Consider the following 20,201-nt stretch of genomic DNA (forward strand, 5'->3'; position numbering starts at 1 on the left):
CACAATAAATGTTGTTTTGTTCGATAAAGTCCATAATTTATGTCCAAATACCTCCTTGTTGTTTGCGCGTTCAGTAAGCTACTCCAAATGTAGGAAGCGCGCCCAAATTTCACGATGAAAAGTCAAAAAAAGTTATATTTACGTTCGTTCAAACATGTCAAACGTTGTATAGCATCAATCTTTAGGGCCTTTTTAACATAAAACTTCAATAATATTCCAACTGGACAATTCCAATGTCTTGAAAAACGTTATGGAACACAGCTACCTCATCACGTCAATGCGCGCCACAAAACTCATGTCATTTTCTGAGTCATCAACTTCCCGGCCTTCTTGTTCGCTCTGTGTTCACCGCAAAAGCCTGAAACTAGGTTCTAAAGACTGTTGACATCTAGTGGAAGCCTTAGGAAGTGCAAAATGAACCCTAAGTCACTGTGTGTTAGATAGGCAATGACTTGAAAAGACTACAAGCATCAGATTTCCCACTTCCTGGTTGGATTTTTCTCAGGTTTTTGCCTGCTATATGAATTCTGTTATACTCACAGACATCATTCAAACAGTTTTAGAAACTTCAGAGTGTTTTCTATCCAAATCTACTAATAAAATGCTAATATTTGACTCTGAGCCCAAGTAGCAGGCAGTTTACTCTGGGCACGCTTTTCATCCAAACGTGAAAATACTGCCCCCTATCCCTAACAGGTTTTAATAAATGATTGTTGAATTTCGTATCTAGTAGACCAATGCCATTCACCTTGATATCGCTTACAATTGGAGATATTCCAAAATATGCATTATTCTGAAGTAAAGTTTTTATCCCACTAGGTATAGTTTTAATAACAGTGTCATATTCCTTGCTTGAACCCTCAAAGTTATATCTTTCCATAAATTCTCTCCGTGTAAATAGATTCCCACTAATATGAACTAATTGGCTGACAAGGACAATGTTTTTCGAGAACCATTTATGGTTAAATAACATCTTGTTTTTATGTAATATCGACCCATTGTTCCATATAAAACATTTATGAGGTGAAAAGTTGTGTTTATACAACAAAGCCCAGCACATTAAAGCCTGCTTGTGAAAAGCTGCCAGTTTCACAGGAAGTTTACCCACAATATATGGACATTGTAGTAAGAAATTAAGCCCTCCGAACTTCTGAAAAACAAAATGAGGTATAATATTCCAGAAACTATGAGGATTTTTTATGTACCTTTTAATCCAGTTAACCTTTGATATCTGATTGAAGAGAGTGAAGTCTAAGACATTTAGACCGCCATCACAAACCCTGTTGGTGATAACATCTCTTTTTATCTTATGTGGCTTGTTTTTCCATATGAAGTTGTACAAAAGCCTATCAAGCCTATCTACAGCAAGTGGATTTGGGAATGTCAATAGATAAAAAAAGATAGGATGCACGAGATAGCCCCTCAGCTTTGGATAAAAGCACCCTTCCTTGAAGACTTAAATCCCTCCCTAACCATGAGGATTATTTCTTTGTTGACAGATTCAGTTACAGGGTTCAAATTAAGATCATTCACAGCCTTAAGATTTTTGATGATCTTTACACCAAGGTAGGTTACAGTATCTTTTTCAGAGATGTTACAATCTGCTGGATTGACAGCTCCTTTCAAAACAAACATCTCACATTTGGAAAGATTTAATGCCAAACCTGAGATTTTGGAGAACTGCTTCACGATATCCAATGCTAATCTAGCTTGTGACACATTTTTCAAAAAAAGTGAGGTGTCATCTGCCAGTTGGGATATCTTGATCTCTCTGACCTGGAATGTAATGCCTTCAAATGGACTTTTATTAACTAATGAGCATAGAATTTGAGATACTAACAAAAATAAAAAAGGTGAAATTGGACAACGTTGTTGTATTCCTTTGTAAATGTTAAACCTTGTGAGGATGTTCCATGACAGAGTTTGATACAGCTATTGCCACCATTATACAGAGTTCTAATAGCATCAACAAAAAAACTACCAAATTTCAAATGCTTAAGACAATCAAAGATACAATTGTGACTTACTGTATCAAATGCTTTCTGAAAATCCAAAAATAGGATAACAGGGAAGTCATCCAATAGATCACAATACTCAACCAAGTCTAACACCAGCCTCAGATTATTAGATATATGGCGCCCTTTCATAAACCCTGATTGACATTCGTCAATCAGATCATTCAAGCAAGACTTTAACTTTTTTGCAAAGATTAAGGCTATAATTTTGTAGTCGTTATTTAGGAGTGTGATTGGACGCCAATTATCAATACTTAGGAGATCCTTGTGTGGTTTAGGTATAAGAGTAATAACCCCTTGCTTCAGAGAGGCAGGTAGTTCTCCCTTCTTTAAAGCCTCCTTAAAGGTTTCAAGTAGAAATTGAGCTATTTCTTCAGAGGTTTTGTAAAATTAAGAGGTTAATCCATCACAACCTGGAGATTTGTTATTTTTTAACTGAGCAACCCCATACTGGATGTCCATAATGGATAAATCTTGACAACAAGAATTCAACGATTGAATTCTTCACTAACCGAATTAACATTCTCCATAGAATCAAGGAGATCCTTAGAGTCACTAAAATTGTTATCTAAGGAGTAAAGATTCTCATAAGGATGTAGAGCTATGCATCAGCAAAGCTCGACATGCCTTCATGACACTCCGCCCCATATGGCTCTCATCACAGCTCTCCTTAAACACCAATATTCACACAATTCCTAATCAATAAACTTCCTGTCTTCACCAACAACTCCCTGCGTTACATTCTGAGGATATGGTGGCCAAACAAAATATCCAACTTGAGGACAAAAATGATACAGGAGGCTATCAGCAATGTAATCAGTAGAAAGAAATAGAGATGGATTGGACACACACTCAGTAAAGACACATCAAACATAACAAGACAAGCACTGGACTATTGCCTGGAAACACAAATTTGAATTTTATTAAATACTACGTCGGGCAGAAAAAAAACATTTGAATCAGGAACGTTCCCTCTTACGACCTCTACAAGCCAGAATGTTGAATAGAATTATATTTTAACGCACTTTACCGGTTGTCCGTGCATCTTGTCCTTTTGGCGGTAAGACAGCTGATGACACTAGCACTGTAAAAGTGTGATTTCCTGATAGTTGCTGGTTGAAAATACAAGATGGGACCTTCTTATCAGCAGGTTTTGCATGGGTGGAGTTTTAACTTGCCAGGTGCCATCACCAGGCGGTATAAGTTATAAACTGGGTGGTTCGAGCCCTGAATGCATATTGGGCAAGAAAATACATCAGCAAATCTATATATCAGTACCTATTACAATAGAATGCATCTATATTAAATACGAAATATACAAAATATACAAGCAAAATATATATGGCAAGTGAACACATGGCTCATCTATGGTTTGCATGTAACAACCGCCTGCATAGGCATTAGCAAAATAACAGAAGGCTGAAACATAACATACTTTTTGCATTCATACTTTCAGCATATAAAGTTGTCAAAACCAATTAGGCCATGAATGCAGACAACCATCATTTAGTTTTGTCTAAAGGGCAATTATTGACCACTCTGAAATCTGAGTGGTAGTTAGGATAGGGTTGTGAAAAGGGTCAATTTTGGTGGCGCCTGTGCCAAGATTTGTACAGCCAGATGAGAGTTTGACGCTAGCGAAAACGAGGCTGAAGTTAAAATCAGCTGATAGAGGCAACAGCCAAGCACTGCTGAAGCCAACGAGAGCAGGAGAGCCATCTTCCCGACCAGGGAGAGTGGAAGAGTGGGGAACTGTTGAGACAATTTGGAGGGACCCCGGTGTCGTTAGAAGGCTCAAAGACACAACGTGGGAACGGTAGGACTACCGGTGTCAGTAGGGAAGAAGGGTCTTTTTTTTCTTCTTTTTTTTGCAGTATCCGGACTCGGAGTCATCGGGAACCAGTGGGGCTCGAGCGAAGAAGCTTTAAAAAAAAATATAAATACAAAGGCAAATTGATTCGAGTCAAGTCTATTAGCTAATAGAGGCGATTTGCAATCCAACAAATATAAAACTAACCGTGCACCATTACCGAAGACCGTTGCTCGAAAATAGTATGTAGTCAGTCAAGTTTGACGGATGTGTAGGTCTTTAAAGGTGTCAAGGTAAACAAACACCAAAGCCCTTGTTGGAGCGGGTGCTGCTGTAGCTAGCTAGCTAGCTAGCTAGCTAGCTTGGGCTTTGAGACATGGATTAGGACCAAGGGTATCCTGCCAGAGACCGTGTTTGAAAGGATATTAGCTAATTTTTACAATGTTTCCCACAAATTAGAACTCCTACCTACCACAATTGTGAATAATGACAATCGAGACTCTTGTATTTTTGAGATGTTAGCTAGCTGATTTAGCAACCTACTCTTGTTGGCCAGTGTTCGCTTACTACTGTAGTTAGCTGGCTAGTTAGCATTAGCAGATAGTTTAGCTAGTTGGCTAATGCTAGAGCTATTAGCAAGCTATCAGCTCCTCAAGCTTGAGTAGTGAGTGTCTGTCAAAGAAACCTACCGTCTCTCATTCTATCTGGATTTCACTTGTTATTTTATTCACGTTTTACCCACAGGGGAAATTAAATAGGCCTGCTAGGTTGTATTGCTTGCAAGCTTTTGGAACATTATGTCCGGTTGTCTCAAGACGGGCAGTGTGTAGCACAGCTGATTCATCGAGGAGGTTGGAAATGGAGGAAAACAAGTTACGTTTAGGTAGATTTAATTTTAAAGTGAAGTACAATAGTTGACGTAAATATTTATTTGGACGAGTTGGGTTAATCGTAGCCAATGTAGAAAGTGTTTCATTAAAATTAGTTAGATAAGAACCCTATCAATATGTGTCTATGGGTGACTTGTAAGTGAGTGGGGGTCGTCTCCCTCGAAGTACTGTCCACTCAACTAGACAGTCAAGCAGAAACAGTCCAACTCGAAACTGTGTGGTGGTAGGGGACAGAAACTAAATTGTTACCGGACTGGGATCAACTTTCTCAGACGACATGGATATACGGTGTCTCAGATAAGTTATCACCCTAAATGGCAAGGCCTTGGTAAGAAAGATGAGAAACAAAGTCCTTGTGTGCCCTAGTTGTGCCTCCCTTTTCCAGATATACTGAATACTAATTTGGTACAATTTGTGACAAAGTATTTTTTTCCCCTACTGTTGAGAATGGATATTATTGTTTTATTGTGTAGCTTGCCAGCAAGACTACAGTGAGCTCTCAGCAGTGTTTTGGTTGTGTTGCGCTCACCCTTCCCCCAACTTTTACTGGAGACTTGTGGAAGTGTTCTTTCCTTCTGCTGCCTGTCAGTGGTGGGCCATTCTCACCCTTTTATTTTTTTTATCCTTTGACGGAAGGCCTTGGCTATTGTACAGTCCACTTGAATCCTGAGTTATATAGCCTACAGTGGATGTAATGGAACTAATGTTCGCCGAGTGGGAAGACGGAGAAAGGTTCTCCTTCGAAGATTCTGACCGGTTCGAGGAGGACTCGCTCTGCTCCTTCATATCAGAAGCTGAGAGTCTGTGTCAGAACTGGAGGGGATGGAGAAAACAGTCGGGTGGACCAAATTCTCCTACAGTTAAGATTAAAGGTAAACACACACATTCTATTACTCGTACTCACATCCTCTTGTTACACTTTGTGTCCTCATATTGACCTTTGACCACTTAAAACCACTTGATGCCTGTTGCCAAATAACATTGTGTGGTGGCCAGCATGGGTTCTCACTTCTCTCATTACTTAAAGTGCCTGTGATGATGGATCCAAACCATCTGAAAGCCTGTCTTGAATCTGAATTTGTTGTTTGTTTTGGATGTCAGTGTTTTCTTGTGAACATTTCAAACAAACATTACACAAATGCATTAGCCTGCTTTCAGAATAGAAAGTTCAAAGATATGTCAATGTGACTATACATATCAATCTCCAAAGTAATTTATAAAATGTAATATTGCACATTATCTTCACTAAGAGACAATTTATGCTTGATCCGAAAATGTGGTCGGAGGCACTGTATGGATGGTGTGACGCAATTACGGAGCCTCTGGCAGCACGCAGAGGCCAAATTTAGCTCTGTACCGCATCACCGTGCGACTCTCAAAATTTGTAATAATGCTGAGGGCTCTGTATAGCTCCACATTGACATGATTGGTTCACGGTAGGTGAGGGCTGGAGGTCCTATATAAATACAAACTCACTTCCTTGACAACAGCTCTGCGCTGCTCCGCGAGGCGCAAGAACTATGAATGTACTGACTTCTGCAGAGGCTGTATCACTGTAAGTGCTGCTCGGCCAATGAAGAAGTAGTAGCCTTTTATTGTAAATTTGAATAATGGTGTAGGCCTACATTTGTAAACTGCTTTGATCAGTGTAGCCTAGATAAAAAATAATTAATTTGGTCCTAATTTCCAGTTGGTTGTCCTGTCCTCATCATTTGACCATTGATCATTTAGGCTGTGTGCATTTTACATAGTGTGGCCTTCCTAGGATACCATTTTCCCAGAATTGAGGCATAGCAAGCCTGTTCTCTCAGAATGAAGCCCATTTGTTGACTGCACAACAACAGCCCATGTTGCTCTGCTTCTTATTCTTTGGAGAGTCCTCAAAGGGCCCTGAACTCATCAGTATGGGACACTTTGCCAATGGGAGTGCAAGTGCTGGCTGCCCATGTCACTGATTCCTCCTTTAATTTAGGCCTATTGGCTGTGATGTCATTGCTGATAACCCATTCGTTTATTTGCAGGGTAGTTTCCATAATACTTGCATCATGTCATTTCTTTCTACACCCTCCTAACCTCAGGTCTACAACATTGTTCTCCAAAATGTATTACTTACTTTCTCTACTAAAGTAGATAATGTTGTATAGGCTAGGCAGCCTACCGGTTAAGTGTTGGGTCAGTAACAGAAAGGTTGCTGGTTCGAATCCCAGAGTAAAGTATGTGAAAAATCTGTCACTGTGCCCTTGAGCAAGGCACTTAACCCTAATTTGCTCCAGGGGTGCTGTACTACTGCTGATCCTGTAAAACCACACATTTCACTGCACACATCTGGTGTATGTGACATGCATAAAAACTGAACAAAAATAAACACACCATGTAAAGTGTTTGTCCCATGTTTCATGAGCTGAAATAAAAGATCCCAGAAGTTTCCTATACGCACAAAAAAGCGTATTTCTCTCAAATGTTGTGCACAAATTTGATTACAACACTGTTAGTGAGCATTTCTCCTTTGCCAAGATAATCCATCCACCTGACAGGTGTGGCATATCAAGAAGCTGATTAAACAGCATAATCATTACACAGGTGCACCTTGTTCTGGGGACAATAAATGGACCCTTTAAAATGTGCAGTTTTGTCACAACACAATGCCAAGTTTTGAGGGAGCATGCAATTAGCATGTTGACTGCAAGAATGTCCCCCAGAGCTGTTGCCAGAGAATTTAATGTTAATTTCTCTACCATAAGCCACATCCAACGTCATTTTAAAGAATTTGTCAGTACATCCAACCGGCCTCACAACCACAGACCACGTGTATCCATGCCAGCCCAAGGACCTCCACATCCAGCTTCTTCACCTGTGGGATCATCTGAGACCAGTCACTCAGACAGCTGATGAAACTAAGGAGTATTTTGGTCTGTAATAAAGCTCCTTTGTGGGGAAAAACAAATTTTGATTGGCTGGGCCTGGCTCCCCAGTGGGTGGGCCTATGCCCACCCATGGCTGCGCCCCCTGCCCAGTCATGTAAAATCCATAGATTAGGGCCTAATTTATTTATTTCTAATTGACTGATTTCTTTATATGAACTGTAACTCAGTAAAATCGTTGAAATTATTGCATGTTGCGTTTATTTTTGTTCTCTCTCTCATATATGTATATATGTGTGTGTGTATGTGTATGTGTGTATATATATATTTATTTATTTTAAACTTTGGTTTCATTGAGGATCGTGCTGTTGGAGTGACTTAATCTGTCAATGATTTGTTATGTTGGCCGGCCTGGCTGTGTGGGTGGAGTTGTACACTGGCGTCCGTGTGTGAGTGGGGGTCCTGGAGTCTCAGCAGAGTTCTCTGAGCTGGCTTATTGGACGGCAGCTGGGGAGGGGTAAACAGAGCGCCGACCCGTGTGGGTTGTACAAGCAACTAAGGAACTGGTGGGGGAGATATATTTATTAGAAGCCTCAGCTAGGGGAGTTTGGGGGAGGGTGTGTGTGCGCGGTCAGGCCTGTTTGTTTACGTTTAAGGAGTGGTAGGGGAAGGGTGGAGTGGAGTCAGCTGTGGGCTGTATAGAGGGCTTTGTCTTGTGCAGGTCATTCAGTTCAGAGCTGGGGATTGTGGTTTAGTAATACAACCCCCAATTTTATCAATCTGCGTATTTCTGCTGATCTTGCATGAAAGAGTTGCCAAACCTCAAAATCCTCATCTAAAGTCACTGTCAGATCCCCCAAAAAGTCAGATCAGTAAGAGATTTTACTGAAGGTTACACCTTGAAAGCTAGCTTATATCTACTGACCCTGGTTCGAGTCCAGGCTGTATCATAACCGGCCGTGATTGGGAGTCCCATAGGTCGGCACACAATTGGCCCAGCATCGTTAGGGTTTGGCCGAGGTAGGCTGTCATTGTAAATAAGAATTTGTTCTTAACTGACTTGCCGAGTTAGAGAGAAATATATTTATTTAACCTTTATCTCAATTGCTCAAAATGTAGGGTAAGGTTAGGGTTTTGGTTAGGCCCTATGCATCTGTTGGCTCTGTTGATCTATTTCTTCCTAACCACAGACTGGAGAGAGCCAGTAAGCACACAACCTACTGGGCATGTGTGTGAGCAGCAATCCTTCACCACTCTACAATGGAACAGCTGTTTGAGCGTGGCACCCCCCTTGCTCTCTCCTGATTGGTCAGTAAGGAGTTAGTCACCGTGCAACTGGCAGTGACTGGATGGCAACAAGGACTCTGCGAGACCCTGTTACTGCACCATCGCTGCTGTTACTGCGCTCCCCCTATTTTTCTCTTTCCCCTTTCTCCCTCGCTCTCCTTCCTATTTGTAGCTTACAGGGGAGCAGGTGTTTATAGTAATGCTGAGCGATTTAACCAAAATGTTGTTCTTTTCCCAAAGTTATTAAACAACAAAATTGACCGATGTCTGTTCAATTACTTTAATTCCATTTTTTTTTTGTGAGCTCAACGCGCTGGTTCTCCAGAGAAAAATCAAATAATTCACGAGATAAATTAGGCTAAGCACTATGTGGGATGCTGGGCTGCTTGGAAGTTGTAGTTTTCATTAGGCAAATTTTGAACTTAATTACCATGTTTCTGCACTGAACTTAACTACAATGACCATAATCCATTGCGCCTATTTCTGACCACAGACCGAAGTGCATATACACAGACCACATGAGAGAGGAATAGAGAGCAATAGTAATGCTGTCTTTTTGTATATGTACTAACAGAGGCTACCTCTGCCATGGCTCGTTGGCGAAAGCCTATGAGGAAATATATTTTTAATTTTTTTATGTTTAGGCTTTTTGGATAAATGCTGAAAATAAGGTCTGTGGTAAACAGGCTTAGGAGATCTTAAATGTTTTATTCTATGAGATAATCTGATCACATAACACTTTTTGTGGATTTTGAAGCATTTATGTAATCAAAACAAGTAAAACGCTAACGATGTGCTAGCATGTAAAAAAATAAATCGCATGCTTTGTCTAGCTAACAGGCTTGGTTTACCTTATCAGACAGACCTTATCAACATCGTCTGGGAACCGAAAAAACTAGCATCTTCCTGCTGAAGAGAGATGGTTGCAGCCTGGAGCAAACCAATATACCATCCTTGCGGTTTTTTTTCAAGCTGATAAGCAGAACGCTAACTAGCTTTTTGGCGGACTAGTTTGCGTGGTTGGTGTGACGTGAAAAATGTTGCGGCTAATGTAGTACCATTTCTGACAGCGGCTTATCAACTGGCTGACTTATTTTGAGCACATAATGGTCATCCATCTTAACGAACTGATATTATCTCATAGAAGAACATTTCTAAGATCTCCTAAGCCTGCGTTAACCTCAGACCTTATTTTCGGTGTATGTCCCAAAACCCCATTAATTTCTCCCATAAGAATGCCTAACAAACCAAAGTTATAAAATGCTAACTAATTTGGTACTACGAGCTGGCGAGCTCTATGACACAGTGACAGTTTGTGAGGTAGCTCTACCCCAGGGGTGTCAAACTCATTTTAGCTCAGGGGCCACATGGAGGAAAATCTATTCCCAAGTGGGCCGGACCGGTAAAATCATGGTATATATAACTTAAAAACAACAACTTCAGATTGTTTTCTTTGTTTTAATACGATCAACATAAAACATAAAGCTGGAGCCTGAGGACAGTGTGTCCACAATAGTACAAGCACAACATCACTATTAATCATAAAACACCTCAAGTTTATTTGAAAATTCTAAAGAAAAAGAGAACACAAACACACAATGCCTCAGTGATTCACAGAAGTATATCACAGTTCACAGAACTATATCAGGGTGTCTCATGCAGCACTTTAAGTGGGGTTGCATAGTTTATTTGACTCCTGATACCTGGCATCTTTTAGCTTTCACCAGCGCATCAATATCAGGCGTCACATCCTGAGTGGCAGCCAACTTAAGGATGTGATTCAAGTGCTTGTGCGTGAGCCTTGAGCGCAGCTTTGTTTTATTTATGCTCTTTACAGAGAGAACTTGCTCACAAAGATATGTGGTTCCAAACATGCACAACAGTTTTGCAGCGAGGGCTGTCAAGTTGGGGTAACCTGGCAAGAGATTCTGATAAAATGTGTCCAAGCCAGCTGCGGCAAATTTGCCCTTCATATCCGAGTCACACTGCAAGTCTATTATTTCAAGTTGGATGCTGACGGGCAGATCAGAGGGATTCACGGTGAATGGCGAGCAAAAAACGTTGAAGTCTTTCTCCAGTTCACCAAAAATCTGAAAGCGTTGCTCAAACTCCCGTAACAGTCCCGTTATTTTATCTTTGAACCGCTTCATGTCTGCCACATGTTGGGTCGCGCACACATTTTTCAGACAGGGGAAGTGAGCTGCATCACCACCGGCGAGTTGCGTCTCCCACAATGACAGCTTCAACTTGAAAGAACGTATGCTGTCATAATACTGCGTGACGACTTTGTTGCGCCCTTGCAGCTGTTTGTTCAAGTTATTCAGGTGATCTGTAACATCCACCATAAATGCAAGGTCCTGCATCCATTCTGCGGAATGAAATTCTAACACTGGTTTGCCCTTTTCTTCCATGAACTGTTCAATTTCTTCTCGTAAATCAAAGAAACGCCTAAGCACAGCACCTCGGCTTAACCATCTTACCTCAGTGTGGTATGGCAGGCCATAGATGTGGTCTTTCTCTCTGAGAAGGCTGTCAAACTGACGGTGATTCAGGCTTCTGGATCGGATTAAATTAACAGTTTGGATGACCACCTTCATGACGTTATCCATCTTTAATGACTTGCAACACAAAGCCTCCTGGTGCAAAATACAGTGAAAAGTCCAAAAATCACGTCCTTCATTTGCAGATTGCACTTTCTCTCTGAACTTTGTCACAACGCCTGCTTTTTTTCCCGATCATTGAGGGCGCACCATCTGTAGCCAGGCTGACAGCGCGGGACCAGTCCACTCCGACCCTGTCCAGCGCGCCGACGAGTGCGTTGAAAATATCAGCTGCTGTCGTTGTATCTGTCATCGGCACCAACTCCACAAACTCCTGGGTGACGGTCAATGTGTCATCAACTCCGCGGATGAAAATGGCCAGTTGTGCAACATCTGTAATGTCCGTGCTTTCATCAATTGCAACTGAAAACCCAATAAATGACTTTACTTTTTGCTTCAACTGGCTGTCCAAATCCACTGAGAGTTCGGAAATCCTGTCTGCAACTGTGTTTCTTGTCAGGCTGATATTTGCAAAAGCCTGGCGCTTTTCAGGGCACACAGTCTCCGCTGCCTTCATTATGCATTTTTTTACAAATTCACCCTCACTAAATGGTTTTGAAGCCACTGCGATTTCATTAGCAATGAGGTAGCTAGCTTTCACTGCAGCGTCACTGATGTCTCGGCTGTGAGTAAACACAGACTGCTGTTTCTTCAGACCCGCCAACAGTTCATTCACCTTCTCTCTTCTCCACTGTCCTTAAGTTGTCATTTGTCGGCATGAAGACTCACATAGTGGCGACGAAGGTTATACTCTTTCAGCACTGCAACATGCTGTGAACACACCAAACATACAGCTTTCCCATTCAATTCCGTGAATAAATAGGAGGATGACCATTTTTCTTGGAACACTCTGCACCTGCGTCCACTTTTCTCTTTTTTGACAGAGACATATTGGGGCAATGAGGGTGCCAAAGCACATAATGTTAAAAGTAGAAGCCGTAATAAATATCGCGGGCAAAACAAAGTAGCTCATCCGGACTGGCTCCACTTGCTTGACCTACTTGCTCTGCTCCGGTATAAACAGTTTGGTTGCTTAACACAATTGCTATTGCGCCATCCAGTGGACGCAATTGGAACAGCAGTTTCTTTTATTGAAAAATTGCAGCTCATTTTTATACTTTACAAAATCATCTCGCGGGCCGGATTAAACCCCTTTGCGGGCCTGATCCGGCCCGCGGGCCGGACGTTTGACACCCCTGCTCTACCCGATTTGATAGTTGATGTTAGATAAGGCATACTTTCAAGACTGCTTATTATCTACTTGGAAGAACTTATCAAATTAAAGAACTAGTAAAACTACTAGCCAAGCTAAATAGGATGATGGCTGGCTGGCTGCTACTGCCAGAGCAGAGATGTTTTTAAGGAATTAAAAATAAGTAATGAAATAAAAACAAAGTAATATACTCAACTTAAATATTTTATTAAAGTAAGTAATGTGAATAAATTATGGATAGTGATAAGCAGTAATGTGCATTCACTACCATCATGGGGCTCTTATTAATTGCTAATATTCATTCAACGCACTGTCAGTGTCAGGAAAAAGGTAGGTGATGACTGAGGGAAGCTCAAATCATTTTAATGTCATAATTTGATAATGTTTTTTGTAACAAAACCAAATAAAAAAAAAATAAAAAAATAGAACCGAAACGGCACTAATCACTCAGCACTAGTTTATAGAGATGTAAGCCACCTTGGTTCTCTCTGTTTGAAAATCTCAAGCCTAGTATCTAATGCCATAGAATTCATAACTGCCTCGGGCTTAGCCCCTAAAACCTTCTATGTTAGGACAGGGATGAGGATAGTGTCCACTGAGGGCCAGGGCTTTGTTTTGGGTGTGTAGTGGTTGTGTGCTGGGCCTAGCTTGGTTGTCAGTTTATTTTATTTTCTGATGATTGGGTCAACATGAATTTGAGAGACAATGCAGCCTGTTCTGAGTCATCCTGAAAATGGAGTCATATCCTGCCAAAACCTTTTTTGTTATTGTGTACAGTGCACACCTAACCTCACAAATGTCCTCCTTTCAAATATTTTTCAGAAAATCATTTGTCAAGTCATCAAACTTAGATTCTTGGACTAGTCCTACACTATTATTATTCTGTGAATAAACTACCTGTGTTTGCACGTCTGTGATTCCGGCGCCTGAAATACAAGGATGACTCAAACATGAAATCTTTAAGACTTGCATCAACAAATGTCCTTTTTAAGCATTAATAACAAAGTCTGAAGTGTTTGAGCATTCATTTACTAACAAGTTAACCTTTTTGAACATATTTTCCAAAACATGTCCTTAAAAATCTCATTACCTGAATGGTCTGAAAACATCAAGACCATTAGGAAAGCTAATACATTTTCACATTTTAAAAAATTGATTATTAACAGTCATGCACAGTTACTTATCACTGAAATAGTTTTATTTGATTTTGACTTTCTCTCATTACCGCAACACCTTCCACAATCTACAACCTAATATTTTTGATATTTCATTGAAACCTGACATATTTTCAAAATTGTGGCAAGCCTGAATGTGGCAAGCCTGCATTGAAAATCAAACTACTATTTTTCCTTTCATTAAATGAACATAAAATGAACACCTGTTGCGGTAATGATACATATGTTTTGGAAATGAGGTTGATGATTTCGGTAATGATAATAAGTATACTAAGACTGAGGTATGGTTAAAAACATAACATTTAATGTAGAAGACAAATTAGATAATATTGGCACAATCATGGATTGAAGTTCAATCAATTTCATTTTGCAATGCTTCAAAAGTACATAACAAACAGGCTAAAAACAGCGAACACATACAAAAACATTTGAACAGCACATGTCATCGTCACTACACACACTGGCCTGTAAAGTGTCCCTTGGGGATGATGTTTATGACCCCCAAGCTGGTGCAGCTTCTTTAACTTCTGGCCTGAAGATTTCATGCACTTTGCAAGCACATGTTTCTCTGACTCTTTGCTGGCCAATCCAAAATGGCTTAAATTTAAAGAATTGAGCCTTGGAAAGGTTGTGCCTTGGATTCTCAGACAGAAATCTTCTATGAAGATTTGCCATAGCGTCTGTTAAGGCTCTCTTACGGAATATCTGGCCCTTTTTCCGAATATCTCTGGATTTCCCATTTATTACAGTGGACATGAAGGAAGCGGCTAACAAGTTTGCGTATTAGTCTTCTCTGGCTGTTATTGGCTAATGTTCTCTGATGACCTCCCTTTTGTAGTTTTCTTCTGGACCTTTCTGCCTTCCATGTTGACAATTACCTACTTCCTCTTGGCCATCATCTCAAGTCTTTTCAGTCTTTTCTTTAGGTTGACCATCTCTTTGGTCCTCTCCAGCAGCTTCTCTTCTGTGTAGCGTAACTTTGACCTCAATTTTGATAGTGTTTTCTTCTGTTCCTCTTTTTGGGTGATTCCTTTGGGGTAGATGTCTTCATTGGTCCTGGTGTCTGTAGAGATGTCTCTCTTCTTTTATGAGTTGAGTTGATGGCAGGGACATTTACCTGCTGAGGTGAGAATGGCTGTTCTGTTGGGGAGGCTGTGTCTTCTTGAAGATTTTGAATAACTTCTTCATTTTGCTTCTTGAAAATGTTGAAGTGTGTCATCTTCCTGGCTTGATGGTGTTATGTCCAAAACAGCGTTTAGGTGTTTCTTTCTTCTCTAATACCTTTTAGAATTTTCCCACCACTGTTTTTTCTTCTTTTCATGGTGCTTCTTTGTCAGATCTTGAGTTTTCTTGATTTTACAAATTTGTTTTCATTTTTGATATCTGTAAATGGAAAGGAATTATGACATGAAATGAGCATGTCTCAAAACATGGGAAAAATCTTACTGTTATGGGCACGTCATCCTATAGTAGAGACTGAATGGCTTACTGACCGTGTGTGTATCCTATAGAAGGGACTGAATGGCTTACATCATGTGTGCATCCTACAGTAGGGACTGAATGGCTTACAGATTGTGTGTGTACACATCCCTATAGTAGGGACTGAATGCCTTACACTTACAGACTGTGCGTGGACATCCTATAGTATAAACTAAATGGCTTACTGATTTTGTGTGTGTGTGTGCGCATGTGTAGACTTCCTAACACTGTAGGGTATTGACTTCCTATAGACACTATATGAGGGAATAGGCCTCCTATTTTTATATATATGCATGCTAATTACGCTTGTTGTAACCTCTCCAACCCCTAACCTCTCTCTGTCCTTCCTTCTGTACTCTTCCAGCAGTTCTGGGTTGGTGTAAACTTTTTCTCTGAATTTTGTCAGCAATTAAACAGGACATAAAGCAAAATATCAACAGTTAGGAAATAATATTTAAATTAATAGTTTATTACATTTAAAAATATAGTCTGTATGATTAAATTCTCATTACCGAAACAGAAGTTCTCTCTACCGCAACTGGCCTTAAATTGCAGCGGTAAGTGAGAATGGTGTTGCGAAAATGAGGAACCTTAGCATGTTTTGCTAACAATAGAGAAGCCATGATGACTAAGCAAATTTTAACTCAATGTACATAATTAGACATTAATGAAGTATATTTTCATAGAACATTTTAAATCTAACGTTTTTCTAAATGTGTAGAACTACCTGTGTCGGTAATGATAATCAATACTGTCGTGTACGCAGTAAGAGAATGTTTAACTTTTAACTGGAGAAATATAAAGATCTGCCGGTAGCCATCTTGAAGGTACTGGCAGATGTTGCTTCATTCAAAATCAAACTTTATAAAAAAATTTGTGTGTGTAAACAGTCTTTTAAAAATGTTGGGGAGGATGAGAACATCAGTCATGGACACTTCATTTTTCCTATATTTTTTTCATTATTATACATGAATATTCAGTTAATAATTTTTCTGTCATTTGAAAACATCTTGAAGATCCATTTTATTTTTTTCATAATATTTTTATTTTACTGTGTATAAATTACAACATAACATAAATTCAGACATAGCTGGACACGTTGCGGTAATGAGAATTTCAGCAGAAAATGCAATAAAAAACAAAAATAATGAATTCCTATGTTGAAATTACTCTTTGTGCAAGGTAGAGAACACTATCTTATGATATTTTGTTATATTACTAAATTACATGTTTATATTTAAAATCGTTACTGACATGTTATTTTAATGGTTTCATGAGAATGACCCACAAGTGGTAGGTTTATTTAAAGGTATACTGCGAGAATCTGGCAATTAAGTATTTTTTTATGACTGCCTACAGTATGAAGAAAGTTAGAGGTAGTTAACATCTAGACGTTCCGCTAGCGGAACACCTGCTCCAATATCCAATGATGGGCGTGGCGCGAAATACAAACTCCTCTAAAATACAAAAACTTCCATTTTTCAAACATATGACTATTTCACAGCATTTTAAAGATAAGACTCTCCTTTATCTAACCACACTGTCCGATTTCAAAAAGGCTTTACAACGAAAGCAAAACATTAGATTATGTCAGCAGAGTACCAAGCCAGAAATAATCAGACACCCATTTTTCAAGCTAGCATATAATGTCACAAAAACCCAGAAGACAGCTAAATGCAACACTAACCTTTGATGATCTTCATCAGATGACAACCCTAGGACATTATGTTATACAATACATGCATGTTTTGTTCAATCAAGTTCATATTTATATCAAAAACCAGCTTTCTTTACATTAGCATGTGACGTTCAGAACTAGCATACCCCCCGCAAACTTCCGGGGAATTCGCTAACATTTTACTGAATTACTCACGATAAACGTTCACAAAAAGCATAACAATTATTTTAAGAATTATAGATACAGACCTCCTCTATGCACTCGATATGTCCGATTTTAAAATAGCTTTTTGGTGAAAGCACATTATGCAATATTCTAAGTACATAGCCCAGGCATCACGGGCTAGCTATTTAGACACCCGGCAAGTTTAGCACTCACCAATATCAGCTTTACTATTATAAAAGTTTCATTACCTTTTGTTGTCTTCGTCAGAATGCACTCCCAGGACTGCTACTTCAATAACAAATGTTGGTTTGGTCCAAAATAATCCATCGTTATATCCGAATTGCGGCGTTTTGTTCGTGCGTCCCAGACACTATCTGAAATGGTAAATCAGGGTCGCGCGCATGGCGCAATTCGTGACAAAAAAAATCTAAATATTCCATTACCGTACTTCGAAGCATGTCAACCGCTGTTTAAAATCCATTTTTATGCCATTTTTCTCGTAAAAAAGCGATAATATTCCGACCGGGAATCTCCTTTTAGCTAAACTGAGGAAAGTAAACAAAGCTTTCGGTCGACGCGGGCACGAGCCTGAGTCTCACAGTACTGTAACCAGCCACTACCCAAACGCGCTACTTTTTTTCAGCCAGAGCCTGCAAAGCCACGATTCAGCTTTTTACCGCCTTCTGAGACCCTATGGCAGCCGTAGGAAGTGTCACGGGACAGCTAAGATCCTCACTCTTCAATAAACAGAGACAAGAAGAACGACACCTTGTCAGACAGGCCACTTCCTGCCTGAAACCTTGTCAGGTTTTTGCCTGCCAAATGAGTTCTGTTATACTCACAGACACCATTCAAACAGTTTTAGAAACTTTGGAGTGTTTTCTATCCATATGTAATAAGTATATGCATATTCTAGTTACTGGGTAGGAGTGGTAACCAGATTAAATCGGGTATGTTTTTTATCCAGCCGTGAAAATACTGCCCCCTAGCCATAACAGGTTAACTAGTGCGAGCCAATGCTAACTAACGTTAGCGTAATGACTGGAAGTCTACAGGTACTGTAGCATATACTAGATGGATTGCAGTGCCATTCCCTCATGCTTCTTCGTTAGCATAAGTCTCCCTGATGAATTAGATTGCAAGGCTGCAATGGTAATAATTATTACAGATGAAGATTTATATTTGCAATTTTTATGGAATGTGGCTGACCTTATGGTTTCCTAGTGGTCAACACTACAGTCCAAGCCAGCTGAAGATAGTGCTGTTTCTGGGTAGGAAACTGTCTAGGATGTTTTTAGTGTCAGTTTTCTTTTCAGGGTCACTGTAGCTTTTGAAGAGTGCTGTTTGGAGAAGGGGTTGTGCGCGTTCAGAACCCCTCAGGAAACCCAAACCCTTCCTGGGCTGACAGGACAGGCTCCTGAAGGGGCTGCAGGTTTGGCAGCTGTCCTGTGCTCTGAGAGACCAAGGGAGCTTGAAGTCCTAAACAGGCCCAGCAGGTTTTCCTGACCACGTGAACTGACTTGTGACATGGGAGCCCAGGTTTTTCCTCCCAACTTTCCTGGACAGTTCACATGGTCAAGAAAAACTCTGGGCCCTAGTCATGATGATGTCCAGGCCAGGGCCATGAGTTGAAAGTGTGGAGGCTTGCACCAAGGCAATGTTTTGATAGGTTTACCATGGCTTCAGACCAGCTGAACCACAGCCATCAGTCTATTTAGACTGCTTTCTTTCCTCCATATATGGTTGATGGCAGAAAAATGTTTTCTCTCTTGCTCTCTGTCTGTTTGTTAGATGGTCAGGTCATCCCTCTGGTGGAGCTTTCAGCCAAGCAGGTGGCGTTCCACATCCCGTTTGAGGTGGTGGAGAAGGTCTACCCTCCTGTCCCTGAGCAGCTGCAGCTACGCATCGCCTACTGGAGCTTCCCTGAGAACGAGGAGGACATCCGGTAAGGCTGGTCACGTGCGCACACGCTCTGAAATTTAGAGATCTTTTGTGGGAATGTTGTTTAAGGCCCAGTGCAGTCAAAATTCTGTTTTACTGTGTTTTGTATCATATTGTACAACAGCTGAAACCTGCACTGTAAAAGTGTAAAATGAGATCAGTGTTATTTCCTGGTAGTTACTGGTTGAGAATTTACACAGGACCTTTTAATCAGCATGATTTTTGCATAGTTGGGGTTTTTGCTTGCCTGTTGACATCACCAGGCGGTATTAGTTAGACCATTAAAAGTTCCAAGAGTCACAAATGCCAAATACGCAGGACCACTCACAAATACAATTTATACAAATGGCTGGCACAACTTCAGAGGGGACATAGTATTTGGAAAAGTTAATGTGTCTTTATTTTTCTCTGATCTCATCCCCCTTTCTCTGTGGATCTCCCTCTGCAGGCTGTACTCATGTCTGGCCAACGGCAGCCCAGATGAGTTCCAGCGAGGGGAGCAGCTGTACAGGATGAGGGCTGTTAAAGACCCTCTGCAGATAGGTGAGCAGTGGCCTTCACCTATACCATCTCAGCACTAAGACAACAGTGAACTCTCTAAACCTCCTACAAACCTCCATAAAGTCGTCCTGGTCACACATTGGTTGGCCTGTGCCACAGCCACACACTCACCCTTTGGGCTTCAAAAAAATGAGTTGCGCATTTATATAGTTGAGTGTTATTCCCAGGTCAGATGCTGTGTCCACCTCAGTGGTGTGGGGTCCTGGTGGAACTGCTGCATTTCTCTGCTCATCCCAGATGACTGGATTAGAGCAGCCGGACAGGCAGGCAGGATGTGTGGGGATTACAGGAGCTTTAATGACCCTAAACGTTCCTAACGGAGCCTTACTCACCAGCTTTAACAGATAGAGTTCAGATAGAGCACGCCACTCTCACTGCTCATTACTAGGGCCCAGAGTTTATCCTGACCCCGTGACCTGATCAGGAAAAACTGTGGCCGCTACTGTTTTTTTTCCCCCCGGTCAGGTTATATTTATCACTACTCATTAGCCATTGACTTGGCCAACCCCCAGTTTATTAGTAGAAA

The 20,201-nt window shown here is 40.6% G+C and overlaps 1 protein-coding gene across 10 annotated transcripts in view; it reads left to right on the top strand.

The window, feature by feature from the left end:
- Positions 1-3,688: 3,688 nt before the first annotated feature.
- Positions 3,689-20,201, top strand: part of LOC106606791 (zinc finger SWIM domain-containing protein 8) — a 46,249-nt gene continuing 29,736 nt past the window's right edge. For 5 of the 10 annotated variants that reach the window (XM_045720746.2, XM_014203196.3, XM_082975670.1 and 2 more), the window contains exons 1-3: positions 3,690-5,587; positions 18,965-19,118; positions 19,563-19,657. In XM_045720746.2, the coding sequence (XP_045576702.2) occupies positions 5,410-5,587; positions 18,965-19,118; positions 19,563-19,657 (427 nt within the window). In that variant the 5' untranslated portion in view covers positions 3,690-5,409. Of the gene's footprint in view, positions 5,588-18,964; positions 19,119-19,562; positions 19,658-20,201 lie in introns of all 10 variants that reach the window. The other 5 variants (XM_082975688.1, XM_082975709.1, XM_014203158.3 and 2 more) reach the window with 3 other exon arrangements.

The sequence above is a fragment of the Salmo salar genome, chromosome 01, assembly GCF_965601325.2.
Source record: "Salmo salar chromosome 01, fSalSal1, whole genome shotgun sequence".
In the NCBI taxonomy this organism is placed as follows: domain Eukaryota; kingdom Metazoa; phylum Chordata; class Actinopteri; order Salmoniformes; family Salmonidae; genus Salmo; species Salmo salar.